This window comes from Onychostruthus taczanowskii, unplaced genomic scaffold, assembly GCF_017590055.1.
Source record: "Onychostruthus taczanowskii isolate IOZ18803 unplaced genomic scaffold, ASM1759005v1 scaffold75, whole genome shotgun sequence".
NCBI lineage: Eukaryota > Metazoa > Chordata > Aves > Passeriformes > Passeridae > Onychostruthus > Onychostruthus taczanowskii.
In genome coordinates this window covers 2,931,372-2,954,505 of record NW_024505339.1, presented here as the reverse complement: position 1 = coordinate 2,954,505, position 23,134 = coordinate 2,931,372, and the positions used below count along the sequence as shown (strand labels likewise).

General features: G+C 45.4%; 1 protein-coding gene across 5 annotated transcripts in view; it reads right to left on the bottom strand.

The window, feature by feature from the left end:
* Window positions 1–23,134, bottom strand: part of AP2B1 (adaptor related protein complex 2 subunit beta 1) — a 77,032-nt gene that overhangs the window by 52,424 nt on the left and 1,474 nt on the right. For all 5 annotated transcript variants that reach the window (XM_041422944.1, XM_041422948.1, XM_041422947.1 and 2 more), the window contains exons 2-7: window positions 20,371–20,428; window positions 18,321–18,426; window positions 16,288–16,423; window positions 14,523–14,768; window positions 2,155–2,345; window positions 16–237 (exon numbers count right to left, since the gene is read on the bottom strand). In XM_041422944.1, the coding sequence (XP_041278878.1) occupies window positions 16–237; window positions 2,155–2,345; window positions 14,523–14,768; window positions 16,288–16,423; window positions 18,321–18,426; window positions 20,371–20,407 (938 nt within the window). In that variant the 5' untranslated portion in view covers window positions 20,408–20,428. The remainder of the gene's footprint in view (window positions 1–15; window positions 238–2,154; window positions 2,346–14,522; window positions 14,769–16,287; window positions 16,424–18,320; window positions 18,427–20,370; window positions 20,429–23,134) is intronic.

Here is a 23,134-nt window from a genome sequence, read left to right as displayed (position 1 = left end):
CCCCCGAGCCTTTACCTCTTCTGCACAATCAAGTTGATGTTCCTCAGGGCAACATACTGAACTTCAGGCTCTCCAGACAGCAGAGTCACCAGAGGAGGGGCAAGTTTCTTCAGCAGCATGTTGTAATAGTCAGAGTCCTTGGGAAGGAGCTCCAGGAACTTCATCAGGACCTTGACTGCTGACAGCACCACTGCTGAGTTGGCGTGAGACAGCCGGGGGGTCACCCGCTCACAGATGCTGGGGACAGAGGCACAACAAAGGGTTCAAATGGATTTCAGAGTGCCAAATATTTCAAATCTAAACTTAGGAGACCGCACATAGCTTCTCAGACACTGCTTGGATTTGGTTTTGTTCACAATGAACGGGCAAAGTCCTGTTTTCCTGAAAGCAGCAGGAAACAAACAGGGACTTCTCTCACAGTTTCAAGTTTCTCTCCTGCCACAGTCAGCTCAGGAACAATTCCACACTTCCTGTTTTTTCCTGGTGGTATTTTCTATTTGTGTGATCTTGTCTGTCGCTTACAAACATAAATTTAACAAAAACAGCTACTGGAAAACACTTTAGCCTCCATATAACCATTCAGAAGTGATACACGCTTCTGACTTGCTGGGGGGCTGCTGTCACTTCAACAGAAAAAGATTTCTGTTCCTCTGAATACACAAGAAAAGAGTGACCTAAATATCCTCCCAAATCCCACTTGCCATAATGGATCCTGTAGTCAAACAGCATCCTAAACAGCCCATCCCAAAAAGAAAGGAAGTTGGGGTTCATATGGTCTTTCTTAGAGCATCTGTCAAGTTTCTTCCCACTCCCTCCTGCATATTGCTAACCCAGAACAATCTTATTCCCATCTGTGCCTCCTCAAGTTTCTTTTCCTGCAAGATTTGCTTTCAGCCATGCTGGAAAGGAAGCAGCACAGCTCAGTGAAGAGCAGAGAAACCCAAGTCAGGGTTAGGGCAACCCCAGCTGCCTCTGCCCAAGGTCACCTGCATGTGCCAGCTGCTTCCTCTCTCTGTGCCTCAGTTTCCCCATGCACAGAGGAGTGCCACTTTGCTGGAAAGGAGGGTGGCTTTCCCAGTGCTGTCTGATTCCAGGGAATAAACTCCACACAAAGGAGCAAAAGGAGAAATCACTCTTCAGAGGAATTGCAGCTGAGAAACTGGGACATGTTCACAGGTGCTCAGACCAGTGGTTCCTCTGACAGAGCTGGGATAACACCAGGCTCACAGCCTGGAGATCTCTGCAGGTTTCTAGCACTCATTAAGAGCTGCTTCTGGCACAGAAACAGAATACAAGAGAATAATAATAAAAAAAAACAGCAAGACTACAGGGAAGCTTCTTAGAAACAGTGCATCAAAAAAAGAGTCAATGAAGAAACCCATCAAATTCCAACTGGCCTGGCCAGGATTTTGTACGTGGGCTTGTGATCCTTCCTCCCCCTCCATCCCCACATCAGCTGCATTAAATACATCATCTCAGAGTCTCCCTGTTCCAAGTTACTTTTCTGGCTGAATCCTTGTTTTCTTGGGAACACAATCTGGCTTTTTGTGATTCTGGAGACAGATGAGGAAGAGCTTTGAAGTGCACAAACCAACAGCCCACTACTCAAACCCCAAAGTCATTCTATTTAGGTTTAGTCATCACAGTTAAAGGTAAAAGCACAAAGGTGAATTTGGAACAGTAAGAAAGATAATTTCTTACCTTTGTTTTCACTTCTATCATATCACAGACTAGTTTTCAGTTGGAAAATATTCCAGACCTGCAGTACTTTGGAAACTCACAAACCTATAAAGGCTTCTTGCCTCTCAAAGCAGCAAAACCAAATAGGAAGCCACTGGTCTGCTTTAAACCAGAAAATCCTCCAAACAGTGCTTCCACTGATACAGGTTTGGTCTTGGGCTGATCCCTTCTTAGTAGTGCCAGTCCACACTAGAACCAGGCTTTTAAATAGAAAATAAAGATAAACAGAGAAAATTGCTCTGCAGAGGGAAGGGGCAGGATTCCAACATCAATCCCAGCTACCAAAAGTAGCTTTGCTTTTAGATCTAGTTTATCAAGTCTTAGTTGTGCTGCCACAGTGGCCTGTTACCAGAAATCCTTTCAGAGCTGTACCACCCCCAGCAGCCCCCAAGCGCCACCAAAAAGCCACCGCACCTCTGAGCTTCCCGGTCATCCTTGGGGTTGTAGTTGGACAGACAGTCCAGGATGAAGATCTGCCCCCACTCTGTGCACTCATTTAAAGCTGTCAGCAGCTTGTTGATGTTCTGAGGGTTCAGATCCAGCAGGTTGCTGTTGGGGTGGGACTCACTGATCTCTGACAGGGCGGCCACGGCGTTCGCAACCACCTGGGGGAAGAAGAGCTCCTTGTTAGCAGAGCAGGAGGGGCTGGCAGGGATTGAGCCAGGGCTGGGAACACACAGGGAGCAAACTGGAGCTCCCTCAGCTGCCACAGCAATTATCTGAGCCTTCTGGGATGCAGCACAACCTCATAACCAACCTGCAGAGCCCAAAGCTTCACTGGGAGGAACAGGAACCCAGGACAAGGACAAGAGACTTTGTGGCATCCACAGGGAACGCCACCACCCTGCCTCCCTGCAGGCTCCACATCCTCCCCAAGTTCCAGGGGATGCTCAGCTTTACAATCAAGATGCCCAAACCTCCAGTTGCCCTATTTGTTCAGGAATGTGTGCCTCCTGCCCAATTTCCCCATGGCACATGGCTTAGCAGTGATCCAGAAATGAGCTGGCAGGTGCCTGGCAGGCTCCAGCTCTGCAGCAGCACTGGCAGGTCACACAGTTTGAGAGCAAACAAACCATTTCTCTAAAATGGGCAACTCCTGCTAAATTTTTAATAACCTATATTTCAGTTTCAGTCTCCAGAACATCCTTTTGCTTTATGGAGCCATGGTAAAGCAAGCACTCCAGCACAACTCATCCCTGAAAATATTCCTGCTGCATTTAGGACTATATAAGGTCTTCTCTTTTTTAAGCACAGATGAAATGAAGCACACAGAGAGGAGGTCCAGGGTCCAGATTGACACAAACAGAAGTGGGAGTGCAGCATAAATTTCTAACTCTTAATTCCATACCCAAATTCAACAGTTATTCCAACAGACTCCATGGGAAGACTTTTTTTTTAAATAGAAGAACTGCAGAACATAGAGAGAAAATAGAAAATTTGCAGATGAGACTAAAGTCTTATTTGTTAAACTAACAGGAAAGGGGATTTAAGCAGAGTTTGACACAGAAAATGAAATCCCCTATGAAAATGTATTTTCAGGACATTTTACAATGTACGTCATGTCCAGCCCAACTCCCAGTAAATACCTGCTCAAATGAAGATTTATGGTGTTATTTTCTATAAGATTAAGGCAAAGAAACATCTTATCTAAAATCATCTGATTGTCTGGATGGCTAAAGATGCTTTTGATGCAGTACAATGAAAACAAGAACAGCACAACCAGAACCTTCCCTGCCTTGTTCCCATGCCTGCTTGTCATTAAACCAATATATTCCAAAGTCATTGCACAGGCACAGTAATGTTGATTGTTCTGCATTTCACACCTAGAGGTCAGAGATAGGATTTAGATCCAAGATTTTATGAATTTCATTAGTTGAATGAGCCTTCTGTCACCAAAATCATTAGCAATCAGTGCTGCTGTCTTCTTGTACTGTTTTAATGAGGAACTTGTTAAGATAGCCTGCTTATCCTCCTCATTATTTAATTTGCCTAATTCCTGAATGGTTAATGTGACACAGCATAAAACTGAAGTAAAAGATTTTTAATATCATTGTATTTTTGAAGTTACCAGTGAAGACAAATCATAAAAGCCACTGAAAAGTTCAAAACCCTTATGAAAAAGTGCTTATAAAATGACAGTACTTTGGGGAAAAAATTTTGAATTGACAAAAAAAAAATTACACAGCCAAAACATCAGAGAAAGGGACCTGTCAGTCACATAGAGGGACAGGAGCTCTGGCAACTGCACTCACACTGCCAGACACTTTGTTGCAGTAATTGATAAATTAGTAACTAATAGGGAATTTTAGAATAAAACAGACTGGAGAACTCCAAAATCACTGAATCCAACCATTAACCCAGTACTGCCAAGCCCACCACTGAATCATATCCTCAGGTGCCATATTCAGATGTTTTTGGGCACTTCCAGGATATCCTAAACCCTGTGCTCGTGTTCCCTTCCTTGTAGGGTCCATGGAGTCCATCTCCGTGTTTGCCAAGGGCAGAGGATGCACAGAAATGCTGCTCCCATGGGTGGAGAGCAGCAGCTCCAACCCAGAGACCAAACTGAGAATGAACTTTTGCTCTCAGCATCTTTTGGGTTCCCGACAGCGAAAATGCAAGTGTCCAGCTCAAAGCTGAGGATGGGACAGCACGTGGCAATCCTCTCATCATTCCATTCAAAGAATCCATGAGGAAGTGGCAGAAGGTCAGATGGGCTTAGGGACGTGGGCTGTGGTCTCCTTGAGTGTTAGAAAAGGACTGGGAGGGGTTGGGAAACAGCTGGTGGCAGCTCAGTCCTGCCAGAGGAGCTGGAATCTACAATCTACAGCCCACAATTAAAGCTGGTCCTCACCTCCCACCTCAGCACCAGTGACAAGGAGATAATTGAAGCAAAGGGGATAAGGGAAAGGGTGGGGAATAAATGCAAACTTCAAACAATATTTATTAAAAAAAGGACTTGCTGGCGATTTGCACTGAACATATTGATGTGTTATGGTGTTGTGCTATGCCAACAAAAACAATCAGCATCTTCAAGGCTTTTCACACAGCCCCAGCACAGCTGAAAGGCAAACAGCTCTCAGGAAACAGTCCAACACAAACACTGGCTGGAGCACAGCCTCACCTCTTCCCTGGCACTGCCAGTGCCTCAGGCAGCACCAGGAACACAGCACTGCACAATTCCAGCACACAGCTCCTGCTCTGCCAACTGCTCCCACCAAGTGAGAGGTCAGGCCAGGGACTGAAGCACCCCCCACGAAGAGTTCTCACTCAGGTATGGCAAAAAGTCCATAAAGAACCACTCAAGACCAATTCTGGTGTTACATCACCTGCTAATCCACTGTGTGCTTTGGCACCCAAGGAAGTGCCACGGGAAACATTTAGAAAGATGGGTTTTGGCCCAAAAAAAAAAAAAATTAAAAAAAGTCTGCAACATCAAAGCTGAACCTTAAGTCTTCAGCTCGGTTAACACTTCTCCCTTAACACAGCAACACAACATCAGGAAGCCCAACTACATTAAACAGCAAGAACAAAGTGATCAGTTACAAGAAGTTATTTTCTCTTCAAAATAAAAAATTAGGGAATTGCTGGGGGACATAGAAGTAAGCTAAAGCTTTACAAGTGGTATAGGACCAAGGAACTAGACAAGTTTCACAGGCTGATTGCAAAAACCCCTAAGTTTCTTTAGCAAACAAAGTGTTCTCTGCTTTTCAAAACATGCCCCACGTTAATTTTGATGAGTTGTACACTTTATTCCACAGACTGGAAGAAGCAGACTTAAAGTACATAAAACTAACACCTGGTGTAGTCTTGAGTTCTCAAAAATAATGAAAAAACAGAAGTCAACCCAGTAGCCACAGATATGGAAGCATAAACAGCTAATGAACAGAAAATCTTTTAAAATTCCAAGCTAACTCCACTGGAAAATGCCTCATTTGACTCACAATTAATAATACTAACTTTAAGCTAAGAGCTACCAAATTATATCTGCTTAAAAATCCCCCAGAAAATGAAAATGCAGAACAGATTGAAGAATTAATAATACTTAATAACAATAACAGGTCCCTGGCTGGCTGATGTAAATCAGTTTACCCTGGGTACACAATGACATTATTCAAATGCAGCCACAGCAACATCCCTTTGGAGCATGGATGAGCTGAATGACAATAAACCTCCTCTTGGCTGGAGGAATTTTGACAAATTTGGAGGAATTTATTGGAGGAAATTTATTGGAATTTATTGACAAATTTGGAGGAATTTATTGGAATTTCCCAATAAATGTAGGCTCTTGGAGAAGCGTGGTTGGGATGAGGATAAACAAATCTCCCAGGCTCTTATTAAAAAATTAAAAAAACAAACCAAAAACCAAAAAGAAACCAAGCCCAAACCTCTACACTTAAATCTACATCCCAGCTTTAAGAAGAGCCCAACAGTTTTAAATCCACCTCCAGACAAACTCCCTCTGCAGCCAGGCAGACCAGACCTGACCTCAAGGGAAGCTGCAGAGGTAGGAGCTCAGTGATTTCCAAGTGATTCCTTCTGGCAGCTCAAACCTTCAGCTCAGAGCAAATGGTATCAAACAGCTCCAGGGAGGGAAGGGGGTGGCTGAAAACCTGCATGTCTGCCTGGCAGCCCACACAGAAAAGCTTTGCAGGGGCTGGGGGGACAGGAGGGAAGCTCGGCACATCCAGAACGCCAACCAGTCAAAGCAATCAGATTATTTCCCTAGCATCCCAAGCTAATTGGAAATTAAACCAAGTGTGTAATGGAGCTAATGAAATACAATGTTCTGCTGCTTGAAACAGGAACCTCTGGCTCGCCATGCCGCTGAAGTGAAGCGAAAATGAAGAAAAGGGGGAAAAATGAATGGGCTCGGAGAAGGTGCTGAGGGGGAAGGCAGTGCTCCCTCCACAGCTGGAGGCTCCTGCTCTCAAGGGAGCCTCAAGGCTGCAGGAGATGATTCTGAGAGTGGAGAGGTGCTGACATTTCAAAGAGCCCTCTGGGCCTGCAGGGTACGTCCACAAGCACAGGCTCCCCTGGCTCCCAGGTGGGAGATTCAGAGCATCCAGGGATGGGTATTTCACAGGGCCACTCATTTTTATGACCACACTGTGTGCCCAGAAGGTCCCTAACAGGGGCTCTCCAGAGAACACGACCCCTCATCCTGTTCACATCACCACTTTCATCTCCAAGCCCTCCTTATTTTGCTTCCCTAGAAACAGGAACCATTCCCTAGCCCAGGAACCATTAACATTTCTTACTTTACCAAAGTAATTCTTCCCTGTAAGGATGGTGAGGCCCTGGCACAGGTTGCCCAGAGAAGCTGTGGCTGCCCCATCCCTGGAAGTGCTGAATGAGGCAATATGGGATAGTGGAAGGTGTCCCTGATCATGGCAGGGGATGGAACAAATTGAGCATTAAGGTCCCTCCCAACCCAAACCCTTCTGTGAGTCAATGATTCTATGAAATGGCTCAACCATGCAAGTCAGAGAGCCCTCACGAGCCTCTCACACTGCCAAGGCTTGTTTATATGTACAGATATAAATTAAAGCTCTGGGAGATTCACACATTCCCAGTTCCTGATCACATCCCAAAAACTGCCTGGGTGGGGAAGACCTCCTGGCTCGCTTTTTGCAAGTGGGCTGAATTTTTATGAAGGTGGCAATGAGAGGGAAGTTAAGTGTTATACTTCCCACAGTGTGCTTGCCCTAACTGGGTTTTTTTTTCTGCACTTCCCTGCAGAAAAATGGCACTTTGTGGCAGACTGGAACATCACTCCTGCTCTCATATCCTTGCAAAAATCAGGATGTGTGAGCTGTAAGGCAGGAAAACAAGCTTCCCCCAGCTGCTGAAACTCTTGTGGTAGGTGGGCAAGAAGCTGCTCAGGGATGGCTCCATCACAAGGGGCTTCTTGGCACAGCTGAGCCCTCAGTGCAGGAAATTAAACTCCATGGGAAGCCACAGAGGGTCTGCAACTCACTGTTCCCCTTCCATAAATCACTGTGGTGTGATCCCAGTCTGGATCAGGCACCTACCAGACATATCAGAAAGGGTTTGCTTTATTTTTTGCTATTTTCCTTGCAGAGGTTCTCGCTGGCACCATCCAGTGGCAAATTCTGAGCTGAGAAAAAAGGACCAGCTAAGCACCAAATACCTTACAGAGCCCTAAAAAGGGGGGTGCAGACTTACAAAACATCACACCCACAACATTACCTGACAAATGGTACTTGTCAATAGCTAGAAGTGTCTGTTCTAATGGAAAATAACATGTAGACACATGTCAACAAAATTCCCAGCACACTGATTGATGTTAGAGATCCTGGAATGATCTGTTCAGCAAGACTAATGCTTAAGAAATTAGGCACATAGTGGTGGCTGTAATTGGAAGGAGACAAGTCTCTGATGGATGAATTTGTCAATTAAGCTTTATAAATGAGGGATCTGGTAAGACAAACTCTGGAGCCATGGAAATTCACAAATTATCCAACTCCTCACCTCTCTGCCAGTACTGAAAACACAGGGAAAACACACAGCTTTGAGGGAAGATGCTCAAGAGCTGTATCCTTCATACCAAAACCCAACCAAACAAAAACTCAAGTCCCACACGCATGCTTGAAACTCCCTCAGACCCCTTTAGGATAAAAATACCTGCTCATTAAGTGAAATTCCCCTGCAGGAGCTCATTCCAAAGCCAAAGCTGGTTTCAGCAGCAGAACAAGGGATCAGAGTGGGGAACCAGAAGCTGTGCCAGCAGTCACAGGTGGCAGCTCTCCCTTCCTCCCTACTTTAGGTCTTTGCTGTGCCTGCTGCCACACACACAGCTGGTTTCTGCAGTGCCAGGCAATCCCCCACATTTCCACTCTCTAGCATCCCACCACACATGAACACAGCCACTGTTCAGACAGGCTCCTCCACAGCTTCTCCCCATCTCTCTCCCAGCTTGTTGCTGCTTTTGACTGCACAGTTTACCAAAAGTGTTGCTTTTCCTTCTGGACAGCCTCATGGAAACAGCACTAGCATCCATTAGAGAGCTCCAAAGTGGCACCACCACTCTTCAACAGCCCCAAGCAATGTTCTCATTCACTGCAACATATCCATCACTGGGTAAAAGAAATTCCACCCACAAATGCCATCAAGTGTCTCCCAGAAGGAAACATTATCTCCACTTTCACACAAACACTACAAAAAAAACCCCAAACCACACACAGGACAAATTCAGACATGGCTGGAGGACTTCAAGATCCAGCCTACATCTGCAGTACTTGGCTTGAAAAGAAGAGGGATATTTTTTTGCCCACAGGACAGAAAGGGTATCCTGGAGCAGCCCCGGGCTGATGAGATGCTGCAGAACCCACAGCTTCCAGCAATATTCAGCTCCACACTGCAATGTGGATTTTCAAGTCCTTACAACCTTCATGAGCAGGAATCATGAATTCATCCAGCAGTGACAGCTCACTCCTCCCACCAGAAAAAACCACCAACTGTAGAGGGAAAACACAGGGCTGGGAGAGTCCCCACGAGGAACAAGTGATGTCCTGTGCCCAGGGAGAAGGTGGTGTTCCACTCCACGCTGGATAAGACAATTCCCACATCCCTGACTGCCTCCCACAAAGTCCTTTTGGGACTCAGGGGATCACCAGTTTCTCACCAAGGGGTTCTTTTCTCAGCTTTAATAGAAACAGAAGGATAAAATTCCTGCAGGAGACAGGCCCGGGAGGCAAAAGCTCCTTTTGTTTCTAAACAGGCTCATTCCTCAGGACATCAGCTCAGAGACATTCTGCTTGCTAGCTAGTAGGAAAAATAAAAGGAAGATCATCTTCCTCCATAGGGTCATCCAGGAAGCTCCCACACACACTCAAGTTCTGGCAGAGAGGGAACCCACATCCCTTGCAGGCACAGCATGAGAACACTCTGATTTATCTCTACACCTTTTTAGTCTCATCTGTGAGCTGTGGAAACTCAATATTGCTGGAGGGAATTTGGATCAGATCAAGCTGGACCTCACCACCTCCAGCTGTCAGATCTCAGATTCCTCTCTTAGTCTGGTTAATGCTAAAGGCAAAAAACTCCCAGCTACAAGAGAGTTTAATTACACTCCACACACTTGGTGCATTTACTAATCAGTTATGTGATCTCAGCTTACTCTGTGCTGAGTCCCAAGAATGTTTCTCACAATAAATTGTGATGTAGAGGGTGTAAAACACAGCACAAAAAGTCTGTACAGTCCACAAAAACACAGAACAGCCACACCTGAAAAACCCTGGATCCAGCATGAGGAAGGAGAAATGCTACAGGAAGGAATTTCCTGAACAGGATAAAGCTAGAAAATAGCAGGGAGAAGGTGACATCAGTTAACTTAAGCCATGCAGATAACAGAGAGATTGGCAGGTAATCTATTCCATGGGTTAAAAGTTACCTTAGAAGGTCAAGGATTGAAAATATTTGAAGAGAAAGGTTGTTCCATTCAAATATTAAAAGACCAGTAAGGTTTTAGATGGATTTCCTCTCATGTTTTTCTGCTAATATTTACATTCCTGAAGAAAACCAAGTGCAGGGATAAAAACCAGGAGGGAAGTAGTTACAAAATAAAGTGTCTAAAGATAGTCAGCTTTGGTTCTGCTTTCAGCTGCTGCCATCTCGTGGTCTGCTCTCCTTCTCCTGGGCTCAGCACCTCCAATGCTCCAAGGAGGAGCAGTCATTGCAAGGCCAGAACAAGACAATAGCAGGAAAAAAATAACAAAAGAAGGTTTTTCCATGAGTTCAGAGAAGCTCTGGCCACCAGTAGGTGTGAAACAGTCCCACCTCACTCCCCTCACTGTTACCTATGCTGGCTGTGAACAGCGTTCTGCAGTAGCAGTGCACAGAAATCTCATTTTGGAACCACATTTTTGTTACAACATGAGGATTATGGGAGAACAGGCTTCTGAGTTGCATTTCACCCAGGTTAACAGCAAAAGAGGTGCTGAGGGCTGAGCAAGTGCAGCAGCCCAAGGGAGCCAGGCCCCAGCTTTATATTGCTCCAGTCCTGCTTCTGCTGAGCTTCATCTGCAAAGTGCAGGGTGAAAAAAGAAGGATTTGCCTTAAGACAGCTTTGGGAAGAAATGAGGGATCCCTCTATGGAAGGATCCTCTTCAGCAGGATCCCAAGTGAAAAAGGGCAGCCACAGGCACTTCAGAGCCATTTGTAAATTGAGATTAAAGACTTCTTCACAATCTAACATCTGCAGGGCAACTAAACCTTGCCCTTGTGAAAGGTTTTGGGCCACGGCCTGCACAACACAACTCAGATAACTCTGCTGTCATGCCAAAAGCCACCAGATACCCACCTCACCAGATACATCCCTATCAAGATATCTCAATTAGAAGTTTGAATTAATTCACCCAGGGGGTGCACCTGCACAGAAGATCACTTCATGTGACCTAAAGCCATGTCCTGACCAAAAAAAACCCAGATAAAGGGGAAAGGACCTTGGCTGTGCACCTACAGCACCTCAACACCCTGAACATCCCCAAAGGCTGCTGCTTTATTAACACAGAATAATGCCATTAATCCAAAAATATAAGGAAAAAAAATGAACAAACCCAAAATGTTTCTGACATGGTCACCTCCAGCTTAGACATCCTTACAATGAAGGTGATCTGAGCCCAGAGAAATATGCACCCTGATCCCTGCACACTTATGAGGCAATTAGTGAACCACAGATGGAGATGTTCCTCTACCAACACCCAGATAAAATGCTTAGAGCTTGCTCATGTGCTAGAGGCAACCAATTACAAAGCCATAATAAAACCCTTCTTGAAGACTATTTTTCAGCTGCAGTCTTTTTTAGCTCCTGCTCAAAATCCTCATTTCTCAGAAGAGAGAATAAGTGTGGATTTCCCATCTCAAAAATTTTGCTTCATTAAGTATCTAATGTTGCCCATTTCCACAAGCCATCAAAAGAGGAGAAACATTTATAATATAAATATGAATGAGCTGGCTAACAGGTTGCAATGATTGAGATGCAGCATTTAAGAGGAATAGGCCATCAGAACAGATCCATCTGTACCATTGCTTCCAGCAATCTTTTCTTTTTGATGGCCAATACTGATAGACACATTCTACTTAAAAAGACCTTCCAGGCAGGACTGCATTCCAAGGAAAAATACCTTCATAAATATCAACTTGCACACAAATATAACTTATTTGGCAAACACAATTCAAGGTAATCAGGAAGTTTCACATGGAGAAAGCAGCAATTAAGTGGATGGTTTGACCAGGAAGATTAACCTTAATTAGGGGTGGATAACTCCTGTACTTTTGAGGGAGCCACTGTGCCACACAGGAAGGAATTTCAAAGAGGATCAACTTAACTAAAAGGTTAGTTGATTTAACTGCTAAAATGTCTTTCTTTTGTCTAAGATTTCTTTTCCTTTTCTACTAAACTTGTAACCAGATTAAATATTGTATTAAATCATCAGCTCTAAGAGCATCAAGCCTTTGATAAAACCTCTCCCCATGCACCCTTAAAAAGCAGCAATATTATGCCCCATCTACAGTAAAAGCTGGGAAACCAGTACATAGAACACCAGCTACAGAATCCTCTCAAAGCCTGCAGACCTGAAAACACACCCCAGGCTCTCCTTCATCGCCACCACTCCCCCAAAGTCCATTTTCCAGATGTGAATCCTCAGTTTTGGAAAGAGCAGTGAGTACAACATGAGGCAGGTACAGCTTCAGGAGAGCTGTCCCAGCCCACCCTCATCACCACCCAGGAGCTCATGAGTTTTCCTGATGTTTTATTAGGAAGCCCTGTGCTACTTTTGGAGGTTTATTTAGCAAATGGAACACACACTGCCCTTTGGTATTTTTCTTCTCACCATTCATTTAAGTCTATATTAAGTTAATGCACTTTTTAAATACATATCTGTGCTCTCCTGTCAGCCGGTGGCTCATTTGCCAAACCACTGAGTCCCACAGAGATCAACAAGCACAAAGGGCAAGCAAAACCATGTTATTTGTCCTGAAGTACCATATATTTTCAGCCAGAACTCTTCACCTTATATCCATGTGGCTGCAATCAGAACAAAATCAAGAGTTGGAACCAAGGCTGGGAGAAGAGGAGGTTCTGTCCCTGACCTCCACTGCTGCCTGGGAGCTGCTGAACACCAGGGCCAGCACTGAAGTGGAACTAAAGAATCCCAAGCAAGTCCTTCAGAGGCTGCAAGGCACACCCTCCACACTGAACTGGAACAGCAGGTGTTTCTCTACCAGCCTCAGAGTTGCCTAGACAAAGAAAGCACCTTCAAGTAGTCATCAATATTCACGAAGCCTTTTTTTAAGAAAAAAAAAATCAGGGAGGCAGATAAAAACAACAAGTTGTAAAAGAGCTGGATATCAGAGAAAAGAGGTGTCTGTATCTCCTGAGAGACACCACCACTCAGACTGCTGCCTGTGACAGTCAGACACCTCGAGTTTTACTGTCTCTACAAAGTCTTACAAAGAGCAATCAGCAGCCTTCACTCTCCTGCTAAAGGGGATGGCACCTTATCACCTGCACTTGGTTTATCTCAGGTGCCCAAAGACTACAGCAGGACAGAAATTCTGTGGTTTGACTCATGCACCACAGAAAGAGCTGTTAAACCTGCCCTAGTAACAGGAGATTATTTCTTTAAGCAGAGTCCATTCTCTAAAAGAGCTAAAAAAGTAGCAGTCACATTCTTAAACTCTGAGTTAAACTGAGCTGCAGAAGTTTTCTTCCCTGCTAAGGGTCAGGCTGATATTGGTATGCTCCCTGGATTCCAGCAGGGAACAGTACTAAATGAAAGGATGATGCAGTGGGACACTTCAATTCCTTGGCCACCACCTTTTAGTTACAAGATAATAGCAGGAGACACCTGGCTTGGAAGTGGACCCTTCATCAAGCATAATTAAATGCTGATTTAGTAAGTAATTTACTCCTGTGAAATTCTTGGTCATGATCTCCACCTCTACTCTGACAACTCATTTAACTTTATTAAAAACATTAGCATTGATTTTCTCCACTCATTACAAGCCAGTGGATTTATCTACATTAGCAAATTAATTCATCCAAACTCTTATTCCAAGAACAGCCAAAGCCTGCAGGGAAGCAAGAGCTACATGCTGTCACCAAGGCAGCAGCATCACATATTTCTTGCTCTTCTGACTCACCTGGCCAGCAAGTTACACTTCTGCAGCATTCAGAACAGGCAAAAGCCCAAAGAGAACTAACAACAGAAGATACTCCTTGTTTTATGAGGCAACAAGTGTTCCCTAATCAAAATCATCCGAGAACCTTTCACGTTTGTGATTTCCAAACAACATAAACTCAAGCATGTGGCATTCACATTCTCTGAACATGATTCCTTCACCCAGGGTTCTCTCCTGGGAAGCTGAAAGGTAGAGAGAGACCTCAGAGAAAAGAAAAACAATTCTTATCTCATTTCCTTCTTCTGTGTTGTGCTCAAGTGGAATGTGTTTGGAGATTGTTTACCCACAGCTGATTGTTTCATTGGATTCTGCTGTGAGTTGTTTTGACTCTTTGGCCAATCAGGGCCAAGCTGTGTTGGGACTCTGGAAAGAGTCACGAGTTTTCATTATTATCTTTTCAGCATTGAGTAAGTATCTTTTCTGTATTTTTTAGTATAGTATTCTTTAATATAATATAGTATAACAAAGTAATAAATTATCCTTCTGACAACATGGAGTCAGATGCATCCTTCTTCCCTGCCACGGGGCTCGCCGTGAATTTACAATAAAGCAGCATGCTGGGAACACCTTACCATGGGATTGGAGTCTGCAATCAGATCCCGCAGGGAATCCAGGAACCCTTGATCCTCCACCATCTGGGCGTTGATGTCGTGCAGCTTGGCCACGCAGACGGCCGCAGTTTTCCTCACGTAGGGGTCCTCGTCCTTCAGGCACTTGCGCAGGGGCTCGCACAGGTACTCGGTGATCTTGTCCACGCGGATGCAGCCCATGGTGCGCACGGCCAGGGCGCGGATCAGCGGGTTGGGATCCTCGCAGTCCTGCACCAGAGCACAAACACACCTGCACCAGCATTCCCTGCAGCCAGGCTGTTCTTACCTAAGCAGCATCTCTCTGATTGCATGCTAAGAGCCAGGCAACTGTTTCAGATCAGGGATAAAAGGGCGCTTGCTGCTTCGCAGAAATATTTTACACTGCCTCGAGATGTTTTGCATCCCTTCGTTCTCCCAGCAAAGCTGCTTTCAACATGATCCAACAGCTAAGCCAGAGAGGCAGCTCTCAGCATCCAAAATCTCACCACAGACAAAGTAATTTACTGATTTCCAACCTTCCTGGTTTCAAGGAGCAAGAAATAAAATGGGGAAAACTAAACACAATGCAACAGTCATCAAGGTCTGTTTCTTAAAGGCCAAACACAAACATCCCTTAAGTTACAACACATGAAGCACTAAGCAAAAGGCTACTCTAGAGGTGCTTTCCTAAAGAGGAAAAAGGAAAGACAGACAGGAATACATTTCCTACTCCAAGCCTATATAATTTTCCATGCATCCAATACATCTCTGAGCTCCTCCAAAATCAGCCTGTAAAAGGATGGCTACCTACAAAAGCATTTAGCTTTCACTGTTCAAATTTCCTGCAGCTGAAAAACTAATTTAAAGTCTGCAAGAGAAGTGACACATCCTACCAGTGCATTCCCCACCCTGAACTGGAAAGTGCTGGGTTAGTGCAGACCAGTGTCAACACTTGCCCTTCACTAACACCTGTCCCTCAAGCTGCCAAAAGGGACACCAGGCTTTCCTCTGCAGGGTGTGAGATGGAAAATATCATTTTGTTAGTCCATTCTAACAGAATTGCACTTTAAAGACTGACAATATTCTTCCCAGAGAGGAAGACAGGGACATCCTCTCTGACCAGAAGAGCAGATCTCTCAGCTTAGATCTTCTCACCTCCTTCCTCAAGGACCACAAAAGAAACTTGGAACTCAATCCCATTCCCCAGTGTCTCATATTTTACAACACTCTGCAAGGAGTCTCAAACTTCTAAGCACTGGGTTTTATCTTGCACAACATGGGACTGAAATAACATTTCCTAGATAAGGAGAGGCAACCTGACAAGAGAACTAAAGGCAACCCAGCAACCAGGCTGTTGTTTTTCCAGTGAACTGTCTCTCAGTTTCACCAGAGATAAAGGTTTTCCACACAGAGCACAGCTGGAACATTCAAACAGGAAGTTTGATATCCATGTCTCAGATACTACAAAGGCTGAAAGATGAAACAGATAAAATCTGTTTTCCAGTACCAGAAGTTGGTAAAACAGCAGTAGCAGCTTTCCCTGGAGCAGGCTCTCTCACAGCCACTCACAGGGCTGCTGAAGTCACCTCCTCTGCAATAACCAGAAGGAACAACTGAGAGAAAGGACCCAGATCTAGTGGATTCAGTACCCTCCTCTATGAGCCCAGCCCCAAAGCAGAGATAAAGCCCCCAAAGGCTGGTGGACAAAGAGATGTGCTGGCAGCCACTGTGCTGGACCCTTTCCTGATGTGCCAGGGGAGCAGGTTACCTTCACAAAGCTGTTGACAGCCATGATGGCCATGTCTGGCTGGCTTTTGGCATAATTCATCAGGTACAGGTAGACCAGCTTCTTCAGCTCCAGGTTGTCAGTCTGCATGCAGTTGACAACATCAGGGAACAGAGAGCTGGACACACAACACAAGGACAAGCAAGGATGGAATCAGAGAATTGTTTAGGTTAGGAAATGCCAGCAGTTCCCCCAGCACTGCCACAACCACGTCCCCAAGTGCCACACTAAACACTTCTGAAACTCTTCCAGGGATGGTGACTCCACCACTGCCTGTTTCAATCCCATCTGAATCTCCCTGGCACAACCTGAGGTTATTTCCTCTCATCCTGTAACTCGTCACCTGGGGGAAGGGACTGACCCCAACTGCACCCTCCTGGCAGGGGGTTCAGAGAGTGAGAACATCCCCCCTGAGCCTCCTTTTGTCCAGACTGAGCCCCCCCAGCTGCTCCTTACCACTTGTGCTCCAGCCCATCCCCTCCTCTGGACATGCTCCAGCCCCTCAATGTCCTTCTTGTCATGAGGGGCCCCAAACTGACCCCAGGATTTGAGGTGTGGCCTCACCAGTGCCCAGCACAGAGGGACAATCACGGCCCTGCTCCTGCTGGCCACACTGCTCCTGATACAGGCCAGCTGCCATTGGCTCCCTTGGCCAGCTGGGCACTCAGCAGCTCATGTTCAGCCACATCTGACCAGCACCCTGGTCCTTTGCCATCTTTCCAGCTGCTCTTCCCCATGCCTGGAGTGTTCCATGGGTTGTTGTGACCCAGCCTCACACCTCTGGCCTCAGCCTGCCCAGATCTCCCTGCAGAGCATTCTTGACCTCCAGCAGATCCACACTCCCACCCACAAAATAAAAAACAGAGGTTGCATGGCATGCAAAGGGGATAGTAACAATATCAAGGAAGCCAGAAAAGCAGGAGTTCCACTTTAAGCATCCTGCTGTTTAATGAAAGGTCACCTTCCCTTTCAAAGCAGTTTGAAATGGCTTTTATAATAATCATTTATCTCTTCTATGGCTATAACATAGGAGGAGGTGAAAACTATTATAATTTCCTAAATGTGTTTCAACTGGGGAGTTCACCAAAAAAGGAAATTCTACCATGCCAGGCCTGGAAATGAACCACAAGAGGAAAAATGTTGCTTTAAAATGTTCTGGTCATGCAGGACACCTATGAAGAACCTGCTAGATTTCAGACCAGCAAAGTCCAGAGTGATTAGAAGCTTAAACACTGCAAGCTGGGTTTCACTCAAATGTCAAGCAGCCATCTGTAAACAGCACTGCAGAATAACACAGGAAGTTACACAAAGATTCTGCAGCTCCCAGGTTTGCTGTGGGGATCTAAAGGTGATGGGTAAATGCTGCTGGCAGAAAAGATTAGGGGATTTTTTCCCTTTCAGTTTACATGTTCCTTCACTCTGTGATGAAGTCATGATGCTGAATTTGCAAGCTGATATTGATTTCCGTGGCAACAGACCAGGCTGCTGTGAATCCAGAATTCCTGACTCTCTGTTAGGCTCCAAGAACAGCAGGGAGAAAGGGAGAAAGCATTCATCCCAACAGGTTTTTCTGGTTCTCTTAGAAAACAGTACTGGGGACAGTAAATGCCAGTGTCCTTCGGCTGCAGTAAGACACAGGTTCCATTTTAACATCAGCCATTTTAAAATGCAGCTTAAATTTATGCTGTGCCAGATAAGGCTAAGAAAAACTTGGAATTATCTTTGTAACACTAAAACCCAGGACAGCAAGCAGCAAGAAAACATCACCTAAAGTGACATAAAAAATGGCTGAATTCTGGATATGCTTTAAACAAAAAGGGCTCTTGGCACTGAGATAAACCCACACTGAAAACAGTTGTTTCTCTTGTCTCAGTGACAGCAAGGAGTTTGAGAAACCTGTGACTCAGGCACAGCACAGACAGAGACACAGCCATCCCCAGCTGTTCCATGGACACGTGTCACCCCACCTGAGCCCCAGGACAACCTGAGCTGCCACAGGTGCAAACTGCTTTTACCTGACATCCTTCCCCACAGTCATGGCTGCAATAACCTTCTTTACAGCTTCTTTCCTCTTCTCTTTCTTTTCATTGTTGAGTTCAGCCTTCAGCTCAAAAATCTCTCCTGGCAGAAGACAAAAAAAAACCAGATAAAATCTCAGGAGAAGAAAAGGGTCTTGTTTTAGAGGGTAATTCAAGAGTGAATTTTTGCTTTCTTGTCTTTATTCCCATAAAACTGGCCCAGCTGCACTTGGAAGCTGTCAGACCTTGTGCAGAACATGGTTCACTGAGAAGCAAAGCTGCAACACTCAAGGGACTGATGTGACTCCACCTTGCAGAGGAAAATGCCACAAACAAGAACCATGCTGCGTGTGGCAGCTCTCCCACCTCCAGGACACCAAATCACATCCCTGGAGCATCTGTTTCTCTGAGGCAACCATTACATAACCAGCATGAAAAGATACTTGGAGATGCCAGATTCGTGCCTGCAAGAAACAAACTAAGCTAGGAATTTTGCCCAGACTTTTTAAAGTTTTGCTCATCATTGAAAGCTTCCTGAGAAAGCTGGAGTGGAGCCCAAATGCTGTGGTTCCTGAACAGGACAGCATGTGTTTAGTCCAGTGGAAAAAAGCTAAAAAGACAGAGCTACCACTAACGAAAGCTGCATGTAACACAGCTTGTCTGGATTCCAAGGCTCCCAAAGCAGCCTTTTCCACAGCATTAATTCCTCCAGAGATGACTGTGTAGAAAGCCAGTTCAGGCTGGGTCACCAAAGTAGCAATCAAGTTATAAAACATGTGCAAAAGGCTGTTTATCAGGCCTGTTCCAGACAGAGCCAGTGGTATGACAAGGATAATGCTCCCAACAGACAGACAGACAGCTTCCCTCAGGAAGGACAGCCAGCAGCATTCCCACTGGGAGCCACAGCCTGAGCACACATTACAAATATCCAAATATCCCTGACAAGTTCTAGCACCAACTTTCCATTCCTACACTTGCTCAGAGCAGCAGCACTAATTAAAATCTGACACAGAGAGACTGCCAGGGACTCCAAAAAAGAAGAGAAGCTGCTGCAGTGCAGAGACCACTCGTCATCCCTCCTGCCTGAGGAAGAGCCTGGCATTACTCACCCAGAGCTCCTGCCCTGGAGCAGAGCTGAGACAGCTCCAGCTCTCACCCAGCCCAGGCTGGCTCCCTGCAGCCAGCCCACAAAAACCTGCCTTCAGCTCTGAACTTTCAGAGCTGCTCCTTCAAAAGATGTCAACTGTATTAGGTTCATTTATGAGCTCATTGTGAAGCTTAATGACACATAAATACATCAACAGTGTGGGTTTTTTCACTGGCAGGCATTCAGAGGAAGCACTCAGCCATTCTGCAAAGGAGAATTTAATGCACACCATTTTCCACATCTGCTGGAGAATGATCAGGCTTAAACTGCACTCAGCAACAGTGTTTTGTTCAAGAACAGGTTAGAAAATCTGCCTGGGACAGTCTCAGCAGAACAAGCCCTGCCCTGAAACAGCTGAATGAGTAAAGTGATCTCAAAGAGCCTTTCCAGGCTTCCCATTGTTAAGGGCAGCAGCTTGTCCTGAGGTGAGGTAACCACCACACCTGCAGTAAAGGCAGAGGAAAGTCCAACAGAGCACCTGCAGCTTTGGAGAAAATGGCAGCAGGAAAACCCATCATGTTTGCTTGATGTATATATCCAAAATATTAAATTACTCAAATCAGCTTAATCCTGTGATGCCCAAATGAACAACCATCCCTAGTATGACACTTGTTAGCCCATAACCAAAACTTTGGCCAGATCTGGACTCAAATCCCATTGCTTTGCTTTCTGATCCTTGAAAGAGCAGCGGTCATTTTGTGAATCATAAAAACGTATAATACCCCAGTTTTGTCTTTTGTCACCATGTGACCTACTTTGGAAGTTTCTCCCTGGATGATTAAGAAGAGAAACAGGGACAGAGCTACGAGAAAAGCACAAGTTCTCCTGCATGCAGTTAAAAAAGCTGTGTAAAAATAGCCACCCACCACCTCCAATCCACTGCACCAGCTCAACACCAACCTTTTTTATTGGTCGTGAAGTATTTGGAGTCCGTCATGGTTCCAGCTCCTTAAAACACCTGAGAACATGAAGAATAAAAAAAGAACAAGTCAGCTCCAAATGCTGTTTGGTGGCAACAGCCAGTTTGTGAGGCAGGAACTTGAGCAAGGACGGTTGGTGAGTGAAGGAGGAAGCAAAAGCTTCACATCCACAGGCACGAGTTCCCCAATCTTCATCCTGCACCTGCTGCTGGTTGTACTTGGCAAAGCCAGGGATTTAAAGGGCTTGGTAAAAACACAACAGTGGTGCTCAGCCCAGCTTCCTAAATTCTCAGTCTCAGCAGGCAAAAGGCATTTTTTGAACTCCTTAAAACCAGCAGATGCTGGTATGCTCTGCAGCTGTCTTTCTTGGGTACACAGATTCATTTTCCAAGGAAAAGCACATCCAGTGTCTCGCCTGGCAGGGAGAAGTCCACGTTTCAGACAAAGGAAACTGTCATCTCATCTCCCCCTAACGATATCTGCCTGTGCTGCATCTGATGGAAGGCACAATTAACCCCACTTGCAACACCCACCCTCAGGCCTTTCATTCCTTCCCCTCCTTTTGTTCCCAGCAGATGCAAAACAGTGGTTTTTTTTTGAAAAGAAAAGCCATTACTTTTCAGTTCTCTCAAGCCTGAAATTGAAATATTTCTCTGCCAAGATCTGACATCCCACCTCTGAGACACACACACAAAGCTCATCATTTCAGTGCTGCTCTGTTTTTTTGGGTTTTTTTTTCCCTGTGGACAGGATGGAAAAATGCTGTTGGAGCAGCAAATGCTCAGCAGAGCCATGAGTGTGGTCTCACCAGCACTTCTCTTGCTCCACAAAACTAAATGAATGCCTTGGAATACAGGGATTGCCCAAACATATGTGGATATCCATCATTTTATTCTTACAATTGCTAGCTCTGGGACAAATATGAAGTAATTTTCAAAACAAGCAGAGGAGTGGGCACTTTTACTGCTTTTGATGGAAGTCTGTATCAATGCTAGGAACTATGACCCTAAAACCATCTCAAAAAGGATTTTATCATTTCTTTCCTCCTTTTTCTATCTTTTTGGCCCCAATTCCCCTTCACTTACACATCCTTCCATGACCTTAAAGGCTGCCAGCAAAGCAGTAAATCATCTGTTCCCTAAATGCTGCCTGTCTTGCCTCTAAACCCTGCAGGTCTTGCTGGCTCAGCAGCAAAAGGACCAGCACAGCTTTGACTCCAGGAGTGCCCAGCAGTGCAGATTGCTCTTCCTTAACCCTTTCCTCCCTCACCCCTTCACCAACCCCAATGCCAGCACCTTTCCACTTCCCCCCATCCACCTGAACACTCCAGCAGTTGAATTCCCAGCAGTTGCTGAGGGACAATGCCCCAATTTCCACCCTTTTTTCATGGGATCATCCTGTCCAGTTGCTAAACATCTGGATGAGGATCAACCTGTTGCTTTTCCCAGTTTCCTGGAGCTGCTGCCTGCCCTGTGCCTGCCTGGTTTCCACCTCATCCAATTAGGCCGAATTACTGGGTTTGGTTTGATTTCCCTCCCTTTCTGCTCCTGCCAAGCCTGGAGACAGCTCTGGAAACACATTCCTCATGCAGAGGAGGTTTAACCTCCTTCCAAAACAGAGGCTGGGTTGGGAAAGCCACAATGAGTGCAATTTTTCCAGCAAAAATCTCACACCCCTCCTGAAAGCAGAGGCTGCTGTGGAGCTTGTTTTGTAATTAAAAGCAGAGTCTGTGTTCAGCTGCAATATTATTGCTGACAGAGTCCTTCAGGTTTGAGCTCAGCTTAAAAGGAAAACTTAAAATGTTTTTCTCTGCCAGAGTATTTGGCCCAGTGCCATGCAAAAAAGCACTGAACGTGGCCTTGATGTTCTTTGTTTGCATTATGTGGGGATTTGTCATCCAGGGTCACATCTCAGCTGAGCTACTCTAATGCAGCTTTAACTGGGGCCAGAGCAGCAGATTAAAGAGAAAACTGAGGGGGGAGGAAAAAAAACCCCAACCCAAACACTGCAAACATCAGCCCAATTCAATAAAGCTACACACAGAGAGAAAGGAACCCTGCTGGATTTCAGAGATGGTCATTAAACCCCAAGTGCAGCATATTTTGTTTTTCTCCTTTCAGATATTGTTGTTTTTCTCCTTTCATACACCTGGAAACATGAAAAATCCTAGAAACACTCAGACAGAGCCAAGCACAGCTCATGCCTTTCCAGCCTGCTTTGATGGATGTAAAGAGAGCTGCCTTAGGTCAATAACCAACCTGCCCTACTCCACGTGCAGCACAGGATAAAGCTCCTTTTCTCAGGAGCACACAGATTGCTGCTTCGTGTGTGCCAGAGCTTGCTTTGCACACTGCTCAGAGACAGCCTGCCAGCAGCACTGGGTATTATCTCATCACTAACAACCTCAGCATGCTTTACAGCAAATGGAGGCAGATATTTAAAACACTGCTGTTTGTGTGACTGCAGAAAATGCCAGCTCCTTGTACACAAATCCAAACCCGGAGAGCCAAGGTAAATTGGAACGTCATGAAGAGCCTTGTATTTTCAGAAGAAATATCCACTTTAGACTGCCCCCTCCTCACTAATGTTCTGTGCCCAGCACTTGCTGAGATGGAAACAGGTAAGAGGTGTTCAAAGCTGACAGCAAAAGCTCCTCCTGATCCAACCCCAGCAAGTGAGAAGAGATGAGAGGGAGGAATGGCTCCAGAAAGCTCCAGTAATGCTCAATGCTACCAACAGTGGCT